Below are 21,843 nucleotides of genomic sequence, written 5' to 3'. Positions count from 1 at the left end.
AATTCTGGACTGAATTTGCTGTTCCATCTTTAGCGATGGCCATTATCAGCACTTCTGAACAGTGAAAGAATAATCGTGAACATTACCTGTGTTGTCAGCTGGCAGTAGCGGAATTGATAAATAATTACCAAGACAGCTCGAGACACATAACCCAGAGCGGCTTCTGGATCGGACTGAGGGATTCAGAGGAGGAAGGGACTTGGAGATGGCCGGATGGGACAACTCTGACTGAAGGGTAATAGCTGAATACAAAACATTACAAACATGCAAATAACTTATTGGAGATATTATGAATTGTTGGAGTTTCAAATTGCTCTGTCCATCATCCATTTCAGGGCAAGTATTATAGCTGAACAAAGCGACTTCTTCATCGTTTCAGGTACTGGAATGACGGCGAGCCCAACAACCTGAACAATGAAGACTGCGCAGCTGTGTATCCCAGATTCAACCCCTTTAAGACGTGGAACGATGCTCCATGCAATACTGCCCTGAAATGGATTTGTGAAATGCCACCCAGATCTATGGGTTAATGTAGTTATATTGGTTTAATTGACTGAATGAAGCACTAACTCCTCTGAATTGGTATTTTTTTATTGTCATGTCTGTTGAGACTACAAAACATCGAGAAAGGTTAAAATATTAAAAATACCTCTGAGTTATGAAATGATCTATAAAATGTATGCTAATTGTTTCACTGTAATAAATAAAATCTTTATCTTTACTATGTACACATTACTACATTACCAGTTTGTCAGGAAAACCTCCATCTTCACATAAATTGCACATTTCTTCTAGTTCTTTGCCGGGTGACAGACATGTCATTATGATTTCTGATTACACATGATAATGGTGTTTGGTTTGGTGTCAATGTACCACTCAAAAAATAACACAACCAAATCTAATGCCCATTTCTGGATTTCAAAGTCTGACTAACCTGTCAACCTTTTACTATAAGTTCGCGACTGACAGCAACCAGTTGGCGGTCTGACACTCACAGCACCGAAAAGTGCTGCCGAAGTTGCTTGAGAAGCTGCTGAGTGTCGACGTGCTCTGGAAACGCGTCTTCAGCTCGTTGGGCCGCGGTGTAGCTGCTCTGAAGGTCTCCAATCTGGACACAAATGAAGACGTCACGCTGACACTGTAGCACGGAGGTCGAGGCACCGTTTACAGGTTCAGGCTGAATCAGATTATTTTATATTACCTTTTCAGAGAGAATTGATAGATTGTAGTGCGGTTCATACATGTGAGGGGCCAGAGATGAAGCAGTCTGCAGGAAGGCTTTCGACTGGATCCAAGACAAGACAACAATTACTGTTGACATCACATCATCATCATCTCAACATCCCTCTATTGCTACATAGTACTATCCCTGCCGATAGGACACATTTGCTAATATGACTTGTTTTTCAACCACAAAATCCTGACTTGTTGTACAGTGCTGTCAATACAAAACAGTATCGCTAGAAAAGAGTGGTTGCTAGTAAATTTTTATTATCATGTCAGCATGGCTGCAGACGTGACGGCCAGCTGTTGGCTTGCACATCGATGCATGTGAGATCCGGCTCTGCAGACAAAGAGGAAGTCCACGCCACTGCTGGATGAGTAAAATATCACATAACTGATGATGTCTTGTCTCATATGATTACATCACGTCCAAATTGATATATTGCTAAGCGCTTGGTTGGTGTAACTCATTGGATTTATAGTGTGAAGAAATATATTTTGATAACACCGGCTACATTGAGATTGTATAAAAGTCAGTGTAATCTTGTAAAACTGTGGCACATCTTTTGAAAAAGTGTAAAATGACACCATAGGCTCTTTTCAAACAAACAGTTCTGGGAAATCCTTGAGGGTACGACATCTGGCACACAAACAGTCAACATACAATAACGGAACTGGAGGTTCCTCTTGTGTTAAAAAAGTACCTAACTTTAAGAAGGGCCTAATAATTCCCTATAATGATTTCTAAGAACTACAATAATTTTCACTTCTTGCACTACTGACAAACAAAAAAGGGGTTACTTCCTCCAACAGTTACAGCAACTATGACTAATGTCCTCCAGTCCAAAAAGCACCACATTATGACCCCATACGTCATATTTAGTAGAAGCTGTAACTTCAAAATAGGTTTTACCTGTTCAATATGACCTTTGCGCAGCTCCAGCACAGCCAGGTTGTTGTAGGCCTCAGCATGGTCATTGTTAAAAGCCAGAGTCAGTTTAAAACACTGATAGGCCAGTGTCAAATCCCCGATACCCTGGAAACAAAGAACAAACACACTAAGCGCTGACATCTATATTTCTGATAAAAGTTTGTGAGTCCTACTTGCAGTCGATATTTAATTTAACTGAAAACCACATCCAGGATGAGAAGATATTATTAAATCAACAGGCATGCTGGACATTTTCTAAAATTGTTAACTCACCACAGCCACGTGTCCTATGTTGTACCAGACATCAGCCTGCTCTTCATCATTGGCTACCAGGGCCAGAGCCCTCTCAAATGAGGACAGAGTCATATCGTACTGCTGGGCATAGAAACAGCACAGGCCCAGGTTGTTGTACAGCTGGCAATTATACACTCCCATCTGGAGCAGTCGCCTAACAAAGAGATAATGACAGATGGGATATACTGGAACTTCTCATCACATGAAGTGTAACAACACATTGTATAAACTGTACAGAAACCTGAAAAGAAAAAAAAAAAAGACTGACCGATAGAACCGCAGAGCAATCTCAGGCTGATCAGTGTAGAAGTGATTGCTGCCTATACAAGCTATAGCCTCCACGTGAGTGTTGTCCTGCTTCAGGACATCTTTGTAGTACTCTGTGGCTGATGAAATGTTGTTCATCTCCTGGAACGATATCATTTCGGGGACAGTAAATATTGTTTCTTGTTTAATGTTGGCAGTTATGTCATGAGAGTGAACATACTGTACCTCATGGATGCGAGCAATTCCTGTTAGAAGGGTGACCTCACCGGGGAAGTGGTCCAGGCCTTGCTTGAAGAGGTTGAGGGCTGTTATTGGTTGATCCAGGCGCTGATAAACCTGTCAGGAAACATGTTCCATTTAATTAAGAGACCGCACAACAACTTGGTAATGTGATTCATTCATGTGACGTCTCTATCACTACCTTTGCGAGGTAGAGATATGTGTCTACCACCTCTTGGTGGTTGAGGGCTGATCGAAACTGTTTTTCTGCTTCCCTATATAAACCCAGCCTGCAGAGGTCAGAGACAGGAATTATTATATAACTTCATGCAAATAAAATGTGACTTCAGTGTCAGAAATGTTAAGCATTAACGGTTTGTGGGTTACTTGCCTGTAGTAGCATTTTCCCAGTTGCACTTTCCACCACCAGTCTTTGAACTGTGCATGTTCAGTAGCCTGAGCAGCCAAATCCAAAGCCTGTACGTCAAATATAATTTTTGTCAACAAATCTTACAATACAACACAAAGAAATGTTCTTAATAGCGCAGATTCATGCAACACTTACATTTTTCACATCATTTTCATGATGGAAGATGTACTCAAATAATGTCTGCAAAGGGAAATGTTCCATTACATCAGTAATTGTGAAGAAAAAAAATATGATTTGGATTCGTTTAAGAACGTCATGGTTTTTGTCTTACCCTGGATAAATTGGGCTTTTGGGAATACTTGGCCAGATTCAGTCTTGACAAGTTTATAAAAGGCCCGTCTGGATTGGTTAACATTGAAGCCTGGGTAAAGAATGAAACAAAATATCATGCTAAACATTTTAGTCAACATAGTAAACAGACATCTGTTTTGTTTGGTGGGAAAAACATAATCGTGCTTAACATATGGCCTTTACTACTGGCATTAATACTCACTGTTCCCAAACGGATGAATCGACCAGATGCACTAGTGACGGGACGAGCAGTGCTAGCAGTACGCGGGGTTTTGATGGCTTGCTCCATTGTCCCAGGACGTCCTGACTGTGTGCTGGGCCTCACAAATCCTGTGATAGGACGTCCTGACTGTGTCATAGGCCTAAAATTCACATTTAAATAAATAACTGAGTGAATAAATACTAAGGCATCTTTAACTTCCCTGACAACATGATCAAAGGTTAACTTTCCAGGTCTTATTTGGTTTGGTTGCCTTGGAAAAGGTACCTGACAGCTGGTGTGGGACCTCCACCCTGACTTGTTCCAGGGAGTCTCAATGATGTTCCAGGTCCTAAAAGAAAGTTGAGTTTCATTATCTAAAATGAATCATTTTACTCACCATTGACTGACTTTATTATTTAACTGTATAAGACTTACGTGCAACTTGAGCAATAGAGCTCTCATCCAGCATCATCTCAGCAATCCCCTCCTGATCAACCTCAACCTCATCTATATATACCATCTCTGTAAGAGCCTGGGTTTTCAAACTCCATGCAGCCTATTACACAAACAAATATGAATACAATCATATCAAATGTCTTAGATAAGGCTATAGATAAACAGCCAGGACCAATGTTGAACTATCGCTATCACAAGGTGTGAAAATGGTGACAGGAGCAGTATGGGGACATGATTACCTCTGAGATAAACAAGGAGGAGTCCTTAAGACAGTATGGATTGAGACAGTGGGAAAAGAATAAAGTTAAGCACGAATGCAAGAAAAAAGTGAAAGTAACACATGCTGAAGAGGAAAGTAGTAAAATGCGACATAAAACCCAGCAGTAAATAATAGACACTAAACGAACAGCGATGAAGTCAAAGCAAGTGCAACGTTAGTGAGTTATGATAAACTACACAGGGGCAACTAATGGGGATTATGGAGCAGGTTGTGCATCTTCACTGAGTTAGCAAGCTAGCAGGCTTTCCTTCAGTTTAATCGCTAGCATGCTAGGCTAGCCGAGCTAAGTACCTGGTCGTAGGGGTTGTCTTGCAATATTTTTGTACAAATATCTGAACATTGTTGAAGTTTACGCCTCCTGAAATAACTCCACGCCAGAAACAGCGGGTCCATCGTCACTTCCATCGCTTTGATAAGTTAAGGGGGGGAAAAAAATACGAGTAAAGCCAGTTAGCAAGCTCTTAAACGAAGATGGGATGATGGCGAAAACGAAGCTTCCTCTGTCGCTCGGCAACAGCAGAAGTGGGCGGTCCTTCCCTGCCGCGGCTTCCTCCAAGGAACTGATAAAATAAAATAAAATAAAATAAAATAAAATAAAATAAAATAAAATAAAATAAAATAAAATAAATATTATGATGATAAAACGAATGGCGATTAAATCATACGTTAGTTAAAATAAGAAATAAACATGTGCTTAACATAACTTGATAACATGGTATTATGATAGCATAGCGCGATAACATTGGATGACATGATAACATTGGAAAATATAAAAATATTAATGGAAATTAATGAATTTACAACTGACTATCTGTAAATAACTAATGAATAACTCCAGAAGGTTATCATGTTAAAAGGTGAAACTGACCTTTTTTTTTATTTTTCCTACGTAGACAGCAATTTTCTTCCGTAGGAAATAATAATAATAATAATAATAATAATCAATTTTATTTGTATTGCACTTTACATTTAAAGCAATCTCAAAGTGCTACAGGGCAAACAGTTTAAAAAATAATGTAAGTTAAAACAACCAGGGTAAAAAAAAAAAAAAAATTAAGGTTAAAAAAAAATAGAAGAAAGAAAAAAAATACATAATAAAAACGTTAAATAACTAAATAGACTAAATAATGACAAGTATTAACGAAAATATAATTTTCAGTCCGAAGTTCATACTTTTATTCTGACATCCGTTTTGAAGTAGCCTAACACGACCTGCTGCATTCGTGACGGAGTTGTCCTCTCCTGCTGTTTTTCCTCGAGGAAGAGTCAGCGCCTCTGATTGGACAGCAGGCTTCTCCGTCATCACTGTGGGCGGGGCTTGAGGAATAACAGAGCAGCTCCATCTTTGTAGGATTTGACAGGAGCTTTGACCTGTGTCGAGGAGGACCGAACACCCGGGGCTGAAGAAGTAAAACTGTCACAATGAAAACAACAGCATAGGTCTCAGTTTCTCAGATAGAGGCAGGGGGCTTTAATTTCACTTGGCAGCGAGTCGTCTAGTTCACACGAACCTCAAAAAATGCCTCATTTCAACGCTCCTCCCAGGACTGGTTGAAACCCACCGGATCTAATGGGACACACGGGCTTAAATTAAATCCTTTTTGGTGAATGACACTATTTGAGAAAGCCTGCGTGATACTGACAGAGAGACACACACGGAAGTGCGGACATGGCTGACAGGACTGCTCCCAACTGCCACCTGAGACTGGAGTGGGTGTACGGATACCGGGGACATCAGTGCCGCAACAACCTGTACTACACCGCCGCCAAGGAAATTGTCTATTTCGTCGCCGGTGTGGGAGTTGTCTACAACACCCGGGAGCACAAGCAGAAATTTTACCTGGGGCACAACGATGACATAATCAGGTAGTGCAACGATACACGCAAAGACAACAGTTTGTTTCAGCACCACGGACAGCACCACACTGACAGCACAAACAGCACTCATAGTGTTGTCATTGTAGGTTCTGGTGTCACATTGTGTAAGGTAATATGATATTTTTGAAGCTACGCCTACTCAGCAGCATCCCTGTAGTTTGTACAGTGTCTTGCTCATGGACACTCAGGGCAGGGCAGATGCTTCTAGCCAGCATTATAGGCTGAAGAGTGAGCCTCATCTCTAGTAAAGATTACTCTGGTGCCACTCCTCATGCCACTTCTTCCAGGCTGCATCAATTAGCCTCAATCATTTAACCCAAATGAATCATGTAATCTGCAAAAATATGGGAAATGAGCCGCATTACTTATGACAATGTCACCCTGAGAAAAACAGTTTGGTGAATGAATAATTTGTCAGTGAAAATAATTTTGTTGGAGCGCATGTCTCCATCTAAAAAAGATGCACTGGAAACCTTGGATTGGAAAGCTTTCCCCGGCTCGTGGTCTCTGCACGGCCAAAGAAAAACACCGTAAAGTTTTCTAAATAAAGTTGCCAGCGTAACATCGGCCATCTGATGATCCTGAAGTGTGTTTCTCAGCATGCCGCACTACAATGACCTGTGTCCAACGCTTCAGCGCTTGTGTTGACATGTGTCTGTGTGTGGGTTGGCCTGGAGATGACAAGCTTTATGTCCCGTGTCGGTAGTCAGCTGGGCTCCTGCTCCATTATTAATCAGACAATATACTAACCCTTGGCTGCCCTGTGGGTGAAGACCCTGGGTTCAAACGCTTAGCTGGAGGAGTCACTGACTAAATCACTCTGTGATGTTCGATTAAATAAACGCAACTTGAAGTAGTAAACTGGTAATGGACGCTTGATTTTACCATTTCAGGCTCAATTGTAAGGACTCAGACAGACAGACATGCTTTTTGTGCAGCCAGATTGTTCAAAATCATATGAATGTATTTACAGATCAAGCTACAGATCTCTTGATCTATCTGTCATTGCTGACACAGAACAAGAAATAGGGATTTCAAACCTCAGAGGAGTGTTTGTGACGCTCCCACGAACACTGCTTTAGACTTCTCTGGCACATCCAGGAGCTGAATAACTCACGTTGCATGAACTCATGTGGAATAGATGCAGTCGCCTCTTCTATCTACGATTGAAAAACATCTAAATGTCTCCTATTCTTCTTTTTCTAGGTGTATTTGGGCTCCTTCTTTATCTTGTTTTTGAGCCTACCTATAAATTGTCTTCCTGAGCTAATTGGTGCCCTGGTTTCTCCCTCTTGGTTTTGTTTGCCCTGCAGGCTCTTTTAACTGGTCTCCTAGTCTCATGTGGAAGAGCTAATAGGCAGGTTTTCGCATGAATGAAAGGCTGAGCTGTCCAAGGCTGAGAACAAGGATGCAACATAGTCTTACCCCTCCTTTAGCTGGTTTGCACTGTGGTTTAATAATGCTTTTAAAAAATATATAAATTAAAACACAGTACTGGGTAATAACTGACGGAGGATCCTAACACAGTTTACTGCGAGGCTTGCTTGTGAAATGAGTTTGTAAAAACTGCTATTTGGTATTCTTTCCTCGTGTCTATTATTGTTCCAGACTGCAGTCAGAAACTCAAAGAACCCAAGGCTGCTGCTAAAACCCTGCGGAAGTTGATCCATACTGCAAAGCTTAAGCTCTCCTTTGTGGAGTCAGACTGTACACTCAGACCATGACCCATGGACGCATGAATACATTTAAAACACAGACATACACACTGACATCTATAAATGATGTGTTAAGTGGAGTCCCACTGAGTTACCCTGGATCCTTGCAACGCGTTAGTCATGAGGGAGAAATTAGGAAGGGGCATATACGCTTTAACGTTTTTCATTCGAGAGGGAAGACGTAAAAACTGCGGCTGGATGGAGATATAAGAGAATTCTGTGTTTAGTCATGTAATATGATGCCCCTTTAAATAAATATGTGATTAACTGGAGTGAGTGTTAAATACTGCATACATTTACCTCTACAGGCCTCCAGAAAGTATTCAAAAGGAAAGCTCTCTCTGGTTAAAATAATCCAAACCTGATCAAAATGTTTTGGCTTCAGGTTCTTTCCTGTTGTTATCCCAAATCTCGCCTGATTCATGCTTTTTTTTTTTTGGTTTGTTTAATGATAGCCAGATAGAGTTAATGTGATAGCTTAATGGACACAGGAATAAAAGGCTGTCTCTTATTACAATATCTTGTTAATTTTATGATGGACCACAGCCAGAGTTATAGATTATAGATGCCAGAGTGAAGCTGGCCTTGTTTCAGTGGAGGGATGCTGGGAATACATTAGTCCTAATACTGCTGCAGGGTTCATACAATAAAAATGTCACGTTTGCGGAGAAGATTCTCGCCGGCGTATTCTCTGGACTTTATAACCTTTATAAACAGCATGAAGGAGCTCTGGTAAAATATCAACCTGAAAACTATAGTTAGTTTACATGCAGAACAATGTCGTTCAGCTCGTAATGGGTTAAAGCTTTAAACGTGATCCTTCCATCCATCCTCCATTGTTTTAGCGTCGATTAACAGGAATAGTATTTGGTGATCATCTTCCTCGATGTAATCTTTAGCGTACTTTTCTGCGGTATAATGTCAGTCCGTTCTGATTGCAGTTGTTGAGCTTTTGTGTTGCTTATCTGTGGTTGCCAGACACCTGAACATCCATAACTTTATCCTGTCATGGGTCAAACATCATCCTACCAAACAATCTTCAGTGTTGCTGCCCAGTCTGTTTTCTAATTACCCTCAAACACATTTCCAGGATGTTAATGAGAGGTCTAGGGTCTTGTGGAGACCTAATAGGGGATTTCAGGACGTGGTGTTTACATGGAACATTATTCATATCCCTGTACTCATGGTCCCTATAGAGGTTTCTGATCATTGGCATAGAGTCGTGTCTTGATTTCTCACTATGGTGATTCAGTACACTGCTTCTATCAGACCAGGTTGCATATCCAGGTTTCTCAAAAAAAAAAAAAAAGTTTGCATGTGCATATACACTGATCAGCTGTATCGTTACGATCATAATGATCATAATCACTGGTCAAGTGATTACCTCTGATTATATCGTTATGATCACGCCTGTTAATGTGTGGGATGTATTAGACAGCAGGACAAACATTTTGTCCTTAAAGTTGATTTGTTTCGAGAGAGAAAAAAAAAAATATGAAAAATGGGCTTTTCAGCAACTCTGACAAGGACCAAATTGTGACGGCTTGATGAGTCAGAGCATCTCCAAAACTGCAGCACTTCTCAGTGTGCAGTGGTCAGTACCTTTCAAAAGTGGTTCAAGGAAGGAGAAGCGATGAACGCGTGGTCTATTCCAACAGACGAGCTACCGTAACTCAAATTGCTGAAAAAGCTGATTCTGGTTCTGATAGAAAAGTGTCAGGACATGTTTGTTTTGAGTGGGGCCTTGAAGCTGCAGATCAGTCAGGGTGGCCATACTGACCCCTGTCCACTGCTGAAATGGTAGTCTGATCTGATCAATCACATTGTATTTAACATCACGTGGATGGCTGGGCACGTGTGCGTTGCTTATCCGGGGAATACACTGCACCAGGTTGCAAAAAAAAACAAAAAAAACAACCTACCTTGGGGCTAAGCTTGGTCTGCAACATTGTTCAGCTGGTGGTACGTATCGAAGTAATTTACCGGGAGCCGGGTTTCCCAGAAGAACATTACGTCGTAACTAGATCGACAATGTTCCACTTCACCGTTTGCTCCAGGAATCCAGTCAGAACCAGGATCATTGTGTACGTGTAAATACACTGCGAGTAGCTGCCAGGCTGCTTTATGACAGGAATTATGGCCTCTGAAGAGCACATCTGTCTTACCCAATTAGGATCCTCCAGAGTTAAGTACAGTCACTTAGCACAATGACGTGACTCAGCATTGTTGTTGCTGGCATTAAAAAAAATAATAATAGACAGACAGATTTACGGTGCCGTAATTCATTTTTTTACAGATGAGGAGGAAGCTGCTCAGATTCTTACTTTAGCTCCACTAAAACAACTTACTTGTACAAATGGAGTACGTTTAGGAATTAAGTGACATTGACAAAACTCATATATTACATAAAAAGGATTTTGTGAACAGTTGCGTCAAGGATATAAATACGTACAGGCTATATATTTAGAATAGTTTCATTATTATGTTCTGCTGGTTATTCTCTTGTTATTTTATATGACTTAATATTTCACTGCGCGCCAATAAACGCCACAATAGATGTCCTTGATGCTCGAAGGGACATTTTTCTCTGGCCAAACGATATTCAGCGCAGCAATATGAAGCTGTAAATCCTCATATTGCATTAAGCTTTAACCAGCAAACAAGATTTTGAATTTGTCTCTTATAAACTACTTCTTCCGCTACTCGATTATTTACTAGATTAACTGACAGAGCTGACGGTACTTGCGCGGGAGCACACATTTTGATTTGAGGGTTAAACAATTTCAGAAATACCAGCAATCAAAGCTGTTTTGTGAGAGGGTCTTTACAGTGTCACCGCCCTTTTGTCCCTCTCGTTCAGTCCAATCAAGCAGAGCATCACTGTATATACCTGCTTCTTACGTTCATTATAGCTATTCTATTTCTGGTGCTGGATTAAAAACACTTTGTGGCATCCTGGGGAATATCCCCAACGGTATAGACTTGCAGAAATGTGCTAATCCTTTGCTTTTTTTAATTCACCGTGGGCAAAAAAATTAAAAAGACTGGAGAATGTGAATCAAAGATGTCTCTGGAGGTCACCTTTCCATTAGGCTCTATCACCATTCATGCCCATAACCGTCTCCATTCATGTGTCGAAGCAGATGGTGATTTATTCTGGAGTGTCTCGTGTCCTTCTATATGCTTAGCGCTCCCTCCTTTGCTAAATCTTTCACATCTTCACCGTCGGTAATCAGCTCCCGAGGCTGTTTATTTACCTCATATCTACACGAGAGCAGGCCGTTTAATTGCTGCAGCATTTGACGTAACTAGTTTTGTACGACAGCGTTTGGCAGATGGAAGACGGCCACATCAAACAGGAGAGCTGTGGCAATGCGCTGCAGGCTAACTCATTAGTGATGGCATTTAGCAAGCTCTTCAGCTGACAGGAATGTAAGTGAAACAGTGATCTTGCTGTTTTAGGCTCAAACACCAAGCAGTAACATGAACATACCACGCATGTTAAAATCAGCACTTCCTGTGAACACTTTTGGCTCCGGAGCTGTTGGAAGTGTTATTCTTGAGCTGTCGTGTTTTTCTCTTGTTCCAGTGTCAACGCTGTGCGGTAACCTGGTCACGTCAAAGCAGCTTTCCCTGCCGCGTCTGTCTGCATCTCAAAGTCTTCCAATCTTTTTTTTTTTTTTTCTCCCATCCTCTGAATGCTATTTTTAGCTTCTTTGCTCTGATTATATAATTCGTCAAAAGTAAGAAGAGAAACTGTGCCAGGTTGGTGAGAGGTTCAACAAAGAAGGTGGCGAAGAAAGAGCAACGGCGGAGAACAACCAGGACCGTTTGAAGGAGGACAGAGATCAGGCCTGTCACATCAAAGGCACCTCAGCTTTCAGAGACGTTACCACCGAGTTTTGTCAGGCGTGTGTCAGTAGTCAGACAGAGAGGTTCACATGGAAAACTTTGAAGGAGAAAGACAGGTAGGGCTGGAAAATGAGGGAAAACAGCAAGAAGCGAAACGCTTGTCACGAGCTGCTTTGACTCCGGCTGATGCTACCCGGCCTGTGAAGCCTCTCCGACCTGCTGTCTAACGCGCCAGGATTAGTAATTCTGGCGAGCAGTTGGCAAAACAGGCTGATTATAATGGAGGGAGCACCGACGCTGCATGAAATATATAGGCCAGGACGAGGCAAGAGTGAAAATCGCCCAGTGAATCACTCAGGCCCGCCTGGAACGTGACTGGGGTCTGCTGAAAGGATGGGTGGAGCAGGAGGAAGGGAGTGACAGCTTTATACAGCAGGCTGTTGCTCAGCTGTAGAGTGCTCGTAGGTGGGGGGAGGTACGGGTGGAGATTATGTAACAGCGCTACAAACATATGCCTGGTGATGCGAGGAAACCCCAGATGAGTTAGAAAAGGTGAAAGGGACAGAGAGAGAATAGTTCAAGGGATGCTGGAGCAAATGAACAAATGAAATAGACAAATAGATGAGATTCACCAACGCCGCTTTTCATCCTCTGCGAACGCCCGGTGGGCATGCATGAAGCACGGCTGCGTGTGCGCACTTGAGCGTGACTGGGTTAATTGAACCATGTCACCTCGTCAAGCTGCCCCTCTGCCTCCATGTTCAGACCCAACGCGGGCTTAATGTGTTCATCTCATCCCAGTGGTTTCTGCTGGGAGCGTGAATCCCTCATCGTCTGCTCAATCCGAGCACGCAAAGTGGCAAAGCTAATCAGATGTTTTCTCTTCTTCCCCCTGTTTTTCTTCTCTGTGCAGTTTAGCGCTGCATCCGGAGCGAGTGTTGGTGGCCACGGGACAGGTGGGCAAGGAGCCTTACATCTGTGTGTGGGACTCCTATACTGTGCAGACTGTGTCCATCCTCAAGGACGTGCACACACACGGCATCGCCTGCCTGGCCTTTGACCTTGATGGACAGGTACAGTTGTGAGACAATAATGAGGATTTCACATTAAAACACAGACATTGCTGCTGTAGTTTAAGCTGGTGAGGTCTGTTTCAGTGTTTATCAAGTATTAGGTCTAGAGAATGGAGTTGAAAGTGACACCAGATTTCTGAATGGGACATTTGCAGCTAATGGTTAGCCACAAAGCTGCACTAGAACTAGTTGACTAGTTGACTGACAGCAACTAGTAATGTTAAGGCAGCATCCGACCAAAGTGTACACTTCATTTCTTCCTCACTGATACATTCAAGCATCCTCCTTTTTAGTCATTTTATATTGTCTATTTAACCAGCTCTCTGCAGACCTGCCAACAGTTCACGTTTACACTCTGCAGCCTCCACTTAATGTAGATTTAGGCGGTGGAAATCAATACAGTACGGGACCATCACTACGCTTTTATGTATACATGCCTCTCCCTCGCCCCCGTAGGAGGTTCCCGAGCTGAGTTTACATCCTGTATTTTCCAGTAAGAGACAGAGAGATGACCCTGTGCTGCTGCTCGGGTAGAGAGCTGAGGATTTAGATGGAATGTGACAGTGTTTAAAGCCAGAGGAGGCTCCATCACTTCTCAGTTTAGCAGCTCTGTTTGTTCTCCATGTCTTCCCTTCCTGGATCAGAGGAAGTCAGAGCTTAGCTCAGGACAATCCAGAGGAATCCCTGATGCCATTACCCTGTCCATCTATTAAAGCAATATCAAAAAATATACGCTGATGTTTGAGACATCCAGATATTTTGGTATGAGTTGCAGTGCTCAGGACCTTGGTTTTACTTTATTCTGGTTGCTTTTACTACTATAGCCGGTTACTTTATGCAGCATTATGCCATCGTTGGGTTCATTTAAGATACAGTTATGTTTATATATTGTTGATTATAACAGCCTGCAGAAATGGTGATGAATGGACGGTATATTTCCACATGAACCCTCAACAAGACTTTAAGCATAAGACATTGCTACCGTAGCCATGCTAACATGCTTAAAATATTCATGCTGACATGTTGATGTATAGCCTAGCAGTATAATGTTAAAGTAATTAATTCAGAGAATAACTAAAGTGGATGAGAAGGACGTTTTGTCGATTTTTGATCAAAATCAAAGGCAAATCTATTGCTAGAAGAAAGTTTAAGAGATCAGTTCACGAACAAAGACCCGGCCTTAATTGATGCAAAGGAGTTTATTAATTCAAGGGGCCCAAGTGAAATTGGCCGAAGTTTAAGTGGGGTCGAAGTGAAGGGATAAGAGAATTCGAAGAGCAGGGAGAAATGAGGTCAGAGAAGAAGACATAAAAGGGAGAGACAGGTGGAGATGGACACCATCATAGGACAGTGCAGGAAATATAGTTGCATGAGGCATGAGGTCATCAGGATTGCCCCCTGCAAAACTATTTTTATCAGTCAGGGGGAGAAAAACTAATTAGAAAGAATCCAAGTAGAATTTCAGTGAAATAAAAAAGTTCTTTCCCTCGTAGGAAGTATATTCAGTGAGTCTAGTGCGCATCCATATTTTCATCCACGAGTTCAATGAATGTCTGTACAAAATTCCGTCGCAATCCATTCAACATTTGAGCTGCATCAGTCGGCAGAACATCCCTCGAGCCATTCGCCACTGGTGTAACTAGAAAACTATTTGAGTTTGGATGCACATTTCAACACCACATGGTTTCACTGGGTTTCGTTACGCAGACGCTCTTTGCTCATGATTAAAACACAGGCTTTTCAAAGTTAAACTTGTGCTAAAGCCTCTGCAGGGACTTCTGTACTTAATCAAACACTGATTCAGCCTTGGATCAAAGAGGACATCCTTTACCATGTAAAGCAAACTGCAAAGCAGTGAAGGATTTCCATGAGAGCTGCTCTCTTCTGCTCCACTGCTGCTGCCGCTGCTGCTCCATCCTACTCACTCAGTCAGCTATAGGAGGCTCCTCCAGCAAAAGCACTCAAATGTGCTCACTGGAAGTGCCAGGGGCTGGACAACTGTTCTCTTCTGCTCTGTAGCCGTTATTAGCCCTTTCATTGTGGCCTACCATGCTACAGTGGAGGTAGCTAAGTTTGTTTCACAGTGATTAGTGCAACAGAGCAGAGTCTGTTCAATCTGTGATGTAAGTGTTTTTCTATTTTTTGCTGTCTTTGCAGTGTTTGGTGTCCGTGGGCTTGGACTCTAAAAACACAATCTGTGTGTGGGACTGGAGGAGAGGGAAGGTCCTGGCAGCTGCACCCGGTCATACAGACAGGGTAAACACTTTCTTCCTTCCCCGGTCTCCGTCACAAGCTGGGTATCGACCGGCTCAATTAGCTATAAACGGAGGATGGAGCGCCTGCCCAACAGGGACATAAACAAGTTAGGCCTGATTGATTGTGAGCTTTCCAGAGCCTGTCTAAGAGGGCGCACTGCTAATGAAAAGGAATTTTAAAAAGATGAAATACAGGCAGCTGTTGTTTTCGGATTCAGCCCACACACATGGGCAGCGCAAACACACACACACACACAGACAAACGCGCACATTTTTCCTTTCATTTCCTTCGTTTGCAACAAATGGGACTCTTCCGGACTTTTATTATTATAATTCAAATATTTAATGCCTTGTATTTTTTCTTCCCTCAGATTTTTGACATATCGTGGGATTTGTACCAGCCGAGCAAGCTTGTCAGCTGTGGTGTCAAACATATCAAGGTACAGCCGTTTCCTGGTCATTTTGCACGCAGTATATCACAGTCGGCTTGGGAAAGCTGACGATCTTGTGCCTCATTTGCATAATATCTAAAATTAGATCACGATGTCTAGTAAGTCTGAAGAATCTGGTGGCTCCCGTGCCCCTTTCTTCACTTCTTTCACTGATTTATCGTCATGGCCGTATCAAAGCCTTAAAATAGATCATGCAAATTTACTTTACGCCTGAGTCCATGGTTATTAGACACTTAACATAAGTAGGACAGGCAATGACTCACAATCTCTCCTCTCAAATCTGTAGGAATCTTCACTGCAAGGAGGAGAAATGTTATCTTTGTATGGGGGGGACCGTGACTCTGCTACTCAGCTGCCTGTTTCAGCTCTCCTCATTCAGCTTTTATAAAACCCTATACTGTACAAACTGCAGCTGTGCTCACTTCCCTTTCCAGGCCTATCTCTATCACTTCTTTTCACACAAGAGTGGTGCTCATAAATCTTCAATGAGTTAATGCAGGGTGTCTTCACCAGGTCTTCCCATGGGATATATAGTAGTGTTCGGAGCTACAGAGGAGGCCTATTTCCAAAACATTGGGAAGAGAATGAACCGTGCTCAGAACGGAAATGTGCCCCCTGCTCCTGCGAGGCTAAACATTGCAACATGCTTAAACGAGTTTGTTGAAGTCAGGGGGAGTTTAACTCCGTCCTCTCAATCCAGCTTGACCTGCCTCCTCTCTTGTAGTAATTCCCCCGGGAACGTCACCGGCATGACACAGAAACCCCCTCCAGCCTCTGCACACACCCCACCCCAGTCCCTGCTGAATCCTTCAGTCCTTCCCCACCTCCTCCTCCTCTCCTCCATTCGGGTTTTCTGATGTCAAGGCAATCCAGCAATTGTCCCACATAATTCCCCAGCCTTCACCCTGCGGACCATGTGACATCTGCTCCCCCGGTCTGTGCTCGCTCAGCGATTATAGCACTCAGAGCATCCAGGAGATTTAGCCCCAGTAATCCACTCACCAGCAGGCTGAGGAAAACGCAACCTCTGTGACGAGGACGCTCTCCTCCTCCCGCAGCTCCTCATAACTCGTTGTGTTTTGATTCATTCAGGATAGATCAGATGCTAGCTTGCTCTTCTTCAGCCACCCTGCACAAACACATACACTTATCCCCCAATTGTCCGCCTACCAGTTACCAGTTGCTGTTTTGAGGTTGTGTAAAGGACCTTTGTACTGCTGGTTTTGCATGTTGCAGCCCAACACGTTTGACTTGTGGCTCTTTTAAACAGAGCTACTTATGCTCATACTAATCATAAGCAGTTTTGGAGCATGAAAATGGTAGAATAATCCAGAAAAACATTTGAAGAAAATCTGAAAATAACATAATTTTCTCCGATGCTATCCAGTATATCATCCATCACATTTAACTAACAGCCAATTTAATGCAAACAGTTTCGCCAAACATGCATGCAAGACTTTTTTATGTGGTTGCCTCCAGTTGGAACCATCGACCAACTAATGTATAAATAGATAAAAGTTTTGCTCAAAGCTTACTGGAAAAAAGTGTTTAATATTGCATTAATGTTCCATTTTCAAGACATGCTTTATATCGTTACAGCCAATGAGTGCGCCATTATCCATCTGACAAAAAAATAATGCAGGCATGACCGTCAGTGTGATGCATGGATGGATGTATTTTCACATCACATTCATCCAAATGAATGGAAAACACCAGATGTGTCTGGAGCAGATAAGAGGGTATATTTATAAAGCTAAAACTGTGCGCAGCAAAAATGTCATGGATACATGATGTACAGTTTATGGAGCTAAAACTGGCAAATGCCCTTTGAGAAAGCCGTGTGTGTATGTGTGTGAGAGAGAGAGCTCTCAGAGACAGACATTGCTCGGTGTATTTGTGGAAAACAAAGCTGCAAATTGAAACGGAGGTGCTTGAGTTTGACACAATCAGGAAATGCGCTTCAAGCACGTTGCCAAACAGTTGACCTCTGCTAGTGTAGCAGTTAGCACTCTGACGGCATTTGGGGTCACTGTAGTGTGACTGATTATGAGTGAGATGAAGGGTGTGCAGGACAGTAGCTAATGAATTGCCACCCTATCCGTGTTAATTACATTTAAAAGGTTTTCCTTGGAGTGATGGTGGAGGTAACTGAGCTAATGGCACTCCGCCAATTCAGTGTTAAGAGCTGAAGCATCTACTATGCCCGGGGGATAAAAAGTGTTATTCAGAGAAAGCCGCATTGTTAACCAGGTCTCATTTTCCGTCTCCTTTCTGATGTGATGTCCTTCTTCTCGTGCTCCTGGCCTCATCATAAACCCCTCCAGCATCCCGTCTCCTCAGTAATTCAACAGCAAAGGGATTAAGCAGTGCCCATGTCTCGCTTGCTTATCAGTTGCGGCCAGGGAGGGCTATGCAGTCACGCCGCGTCTATCCTCCGCAACAGGCTGGGCCACAAAACCCCCCTCCCACCCCTTCTCCCACCATATACGGAACTTGACCTTCAGCTCCGACCCCAGACGTAAGCTGACGCACAAATGCAAATGCTCAAATCTCAGTTAGGAGCTCGGGATTAGAAAAGTCCTTTCCGTCAAGGTCCATATTGGCCTTGGATGTTTGATGGCAGGGCTGTATCTGAGTCTGTGATGCCTGTCTCTGATAATCGATCCCTCCTGTTAGCACACAGCGGCTCTATCAGTCGGGAAGGTAGGTGTTAGTGAGGGTGTGACGGGCGTCGCTGTCAAGGAGCTCATTTGTGCCTTCTTGTTACTGTCTATCACGAATTCTTGTATTGTCAAATACAACATACCACCGCCTATATCAAATGTCAGCAAAGGTAAATGCTCCTTTAGACAGAGCAGAAAAAAAGGGCTGTCATTTTCCTGCCGCCTGCCAGTGATGAGTGTGTCTCGGTTTCACATGCCGACGGCCGCGTCTCAGTATTCGAGACACCTTCCCTGAGCCCTCTCCCTGTGATCTCATCTCCATGCAGACAAGGCGTCTCTCTTTCGCTCTCATCTCCTCCTCTGTTTGATGGATTTAGCCCTCAGACGGGGCCCGTGCATCCCAATGACCTTGTTCATAAATAATGAGCCTGCGTGTATGCGTGCGTGTGTCTGTGTCTGTGCATGCTGATCAGGTGGTTACAGCACTGACCCCCAGCAATGTGTTCCCAGTATCGCATGCAGAGGTAGGAGGGGGCACGTTTAAATTCGACTTTACTTCCTTCCAAGGTCTCTGGGTTGTTTTTAACGGAGGCCGTGTATATGTGTGTGTCAAACCATGAACGACTTGATTATTCTCGCTCTATTGCTTTCAAATACTCCATAATTGTGCATTTGTTCTGTCGGGACAGGATTACACAGGGGATTATTAGCCACCATACTCTTTCACGCTTCCTGTTTGTGTTTGCAGTTTTGGAGCTTATGCGGTAATGCTCTCACGCCCAAACGTGGCGTTTTTGGCAAAACGGGGGATCTCCAAACCATCCTCTGCCTCGCCTGCGCCAAGGACGAAGTCACATATTCGGGTGCCTTGAATGGTGACATCTACGTGTGGAAGGGGATCAACCTGATGAGGACAGTGCAAGGAGCTCACGGGGTACGTTTGAGAGGATCAGAGTGTGCTCTTTGGCGTGGGCTGCTTTTGCCTATACCCACCTGCTGCATCGTATAGAGTCATCGGAAAATCATCCAAGGCTGGCTTCATTTGATTTTGCTCAGTGGAAAAGGATCAGCCTTTTGCTCCACCGGATTAAATGATATCTATGGGATCAACAGCTGGGTGAGGGGATAGGCGAATGGGGGAGGGGATAATAACTACAGTACATGTTCATTCCTGCTTTTTGTGCCACCAAATGTCTCACTGTGACTTCAACAAGGAGCCTCCCTGTGCATGAAGGACCTCTAATACAAATGAGGCCATCAGTAAAGCTTTCCAGTAATGATGAAAACAAATATGGCACCTCTCCTTCCTCGGTTTGGTCTTATCTCCAGGCCGCAGTAGCAGGTTTGTAATTGTGAAAGGCTTGTTAGACAAATGCCCGGCTGAGCAGCAGCACTATGAGGTCTGTAGCTGGGGCTGGTTGCGTCGTTGCTCATTTATTGTACAGATCCTCACTGACAGCCTGTCATTTCCTCCAGTCAGGGATTTTCAGCATGAATGCCTGCGAAGAGGGCTTTGCCACTGGGGGCCGAGACGGCTGCGTCCGGCTGTGGGATCTCAACTTCAAACCAATTACTGTCATTGATCTCAGGGAAACAGACCAAGGATATAAAGGTGATGTCAAACTCCCTGCTATTTTTTATTCTTTAATCTGACTTCACAAAGGTTGCCGGCTGCTCTTTTTAGACTTATATAAATCAACACGAAAAGCCAATATTTGCTGTCATTGGTGTTCTCCTTACTAACATTTCTTTCTTGTTCTCTATCTTATCCATTACTTATAATCGTGGACCTAACAGTAGCTAGAGGTGAAAATAGCCGAGGTGGGTAATGTCATTGAGGGCGGAGTTAACAACCATGTCAGTCTGTTTGTAGCAGTCCCCATATTGTTCTGCCGTTCCTCTTGTTGTTAGTCCAAGCTCTTGTTGCAATTTTTGCACTGCATACAGACGTAAGTGCTTCTTCACTTACAGCCCTGTGCAAAAGTTTTACGCTTAAATGTGAAGCGAGGATGATTTCGGCAACATTTTTACTTTTCATTTGACTCCAGTATTTGGTGTGAACATCCTTGTCTTTAAAACAGCACGACCTCTCCTAGATGTGCACCATTTTTTCAAAATAACTTGGCATGTAGGTCATTCCAAGCATCTTGTCTCTGTGTCTTCTCTGTCTCTTTGTGTAATAAAGACTGACTCTGTGAGGTCAGGGCACCAGGACTGCACGACTCCTTGCGCCTCTTGTATCTGAAGATAGTTCTGGCTGTTCACTTGGGGTCACTGTAATACTACAGACAGAATTTACAAACGATAAGACACCTCCTGGATTGTGATTGCTAAAAATCCAAACATCTATAGTGCCTAAAACTATTGCACAGTACTGTTTGTGTATACAGCATATGCATCGCGCATCCTATTCTTGCTGTATTACCCAGAGTCAGTTACAGATCGGCTTGAAAGACATTTGCAGTCATTGTATTTCCTGTCAAAATCTCCGTCCTAGCCTGCACATGGCTATTATCACCTCCTGTCTTTGGTTTCCCTGTTGTGTCTCTTTTAACGGCCGTATAAGTGGAAAATGTCCATCTGCATTCATGTTTGCATGTTTGTTTTTTGGTTTTGTTTGTTTTAATTTTTAGTCTGATGTTGTGTGTGTGTGTGTGTGTTTTTGGATAGGGTTGTCCGTGCGCAGCGTGTGTTGGCGGGGAGATCACATCCTAGTGGGCACTCAGGACAGTGAGATCTTCGAGGTGGTGGTCCACGACCGCAACAAGCCCTTCCTCATCATGCAGGGTCACTGTGAGGGCGAGCTGTGGGCACTGGCCGTGCACCCTACCAAGCCTCTGGCCATGACGGGAAGTGACGACCGCTCAGTCAGGTGAAGCTTCAGTAATACTAACGGTGCATTTAGTCTAAATTAGAAAATACAGCAGGCATTTGTATTTATTGGATATAAGAGTGCGTTTACTATAGTACAGTCAGTACTCAGTCAAAAAACAAATATATAACAGGAAAGAGACCACAAACATTATCATTTATAATGCATTTTCATTTTTGGAGACTATTTTCCTGGATGTTTCTCTGCCCCACTTTTTTGACTCTGTAATTGCATCCCTGCTTTGCTTCTTCATTTTTCTTACTCCTCTGTGTCTAAAGGATATGGAGCCTTATAGATCATGCACTGATAGCTCGCTGTAACATGGAGGAGCCCATCCGCTGTGCAGCTGTGAGCACTGATGGTATTCACCTGGCGCTGGGAATGAAGGATGGCTCATTCACCGTTCTGAGAGTGAGGTGGGTCCACGACGGGAAATTTTGATCCTCAGCGAATATCCGTTAAAAAAGAAATTCAAGATGCATTTCTCCG

The 21,843-nt window shown here is 43.2% G+C and overlaps 2 protein-coding genes across 3 annotated transcripts in view; one reads left to right on the top strand and one right to left on the bottom strand.

Moving 5' to 3' along the window:
* Window positions 1-587: 587 nt before the first annotated feature.
* On the bottom strand, window positions 588-5,048 carry ttc8 (tetratricopeptide repeat domain 8). Its single transcript, XM_084569468.1, has 14 exons — window positions 4,886-5,048; window positions 4,294-4,414; window positions 4,144-4,207; window positions 3,859-4,018; window positions 3,637-3,726; window positions 3,501-3,545; window positions 3,327-3,412; window positions 3,138-3,225; window positions 2,942-3,052; window positions 2,718-2,857; window positions 2,429-2,603; window positions 2,138-2,260; window positions 1,202-1,285; window positions 588-1,108 (listed from the first exon to the last, which is right to left on the bottom strand). Exons 1-14 carry the CDS (start codon window positions 4,997-4,999, stop codon window positions 992-994), a joined length of 1,518 nt encoding a protein of 505 aa, XP_084425594.1. The 5' UTR covers window positions 5,000-5,048; the 3' UTR covers window positions 588-991.
* Window positions 5,049-6,263: 1,215 nt separating this feature from the next.
* eml5 (EMAP like 5) overlaps window positions 6,264-21,843 on the top strand; it is a gene marked incomplete at its 5' end in the record, with an annotated part of 36,434 nt that continues 20,854 nt past the window's right edge. For both annotated transcript variants that reach the window (XM_084568901.1, XM_084568900.1), the window contains 8 exons: window positions 6,264-6,460; window positions 12,953-13,112; window positions 15,270-15,368; window positions 15,739-15,807; window positions 19,231-19,416; window positions 19,959-20,094; window positions 21,153-21,354; window positions 21,633-21,770. In XM_084568901.1, the coding sequence (XP_084425027.1) occupies window positions 6,264-6,460; window positions 12,953-13,112; window positions 15,270-15,368; window positions 15,739-15,807; window positions 19,231-19,416; window positions 19,959-20,094; window positions 21,153-21,354; window positions 21,633-21,770 (1,187 nt within the window). The remainder of the gene's footprint in view (window positions 6,461-12,952; window positions 13,113-15,269; window positions 15,369-15,738; window positions 15,808-19,230; window positions 19,417-19,958; window positions 20,095-21,152; window positions 21,355-21,632; window positions 21,771-21,843) is intronic.

Source organism: Chelon labrosus, assembly GCF_963514085.1.
Source record: "Chelon labrosus genome assembly, chromosome: 20".
Lineage (NCBI taxonomy): Eukaryota > Metazoa > Chordata > Actinopteri > Mugiliformes > Mugilidae > Chelon > Chelon labrosus.
The sequence above is the reverse complement of the archived record's forward strand: the minus strand, read 5'-3'. Positions and strand labels throughout refer to the sequence as shown.

Coding starts and splice junctions, on each gene's coding strand:
- ttc8 (XM_084569468.1), bottom strand. CDS start 4,999: ATGGAAGTGACGATGGACCCGCTGTTTCTGGCGTGGAGTTATTTCAGG. Junction 4,019..4,143: donor GGTCCCACACCAGCTGTCAG/GTACCTTTTCCA, acceptor TGTGAATTTTAG/GCCTATGACACAGTCAGGAC. Junction 1,286..2,137: donor GCAAAGGTCATATTGAACAG/GTAAAACCTATT, acceptor TCTTGGATCCAG/TCGAAAGCCTTCCTGCAGAC.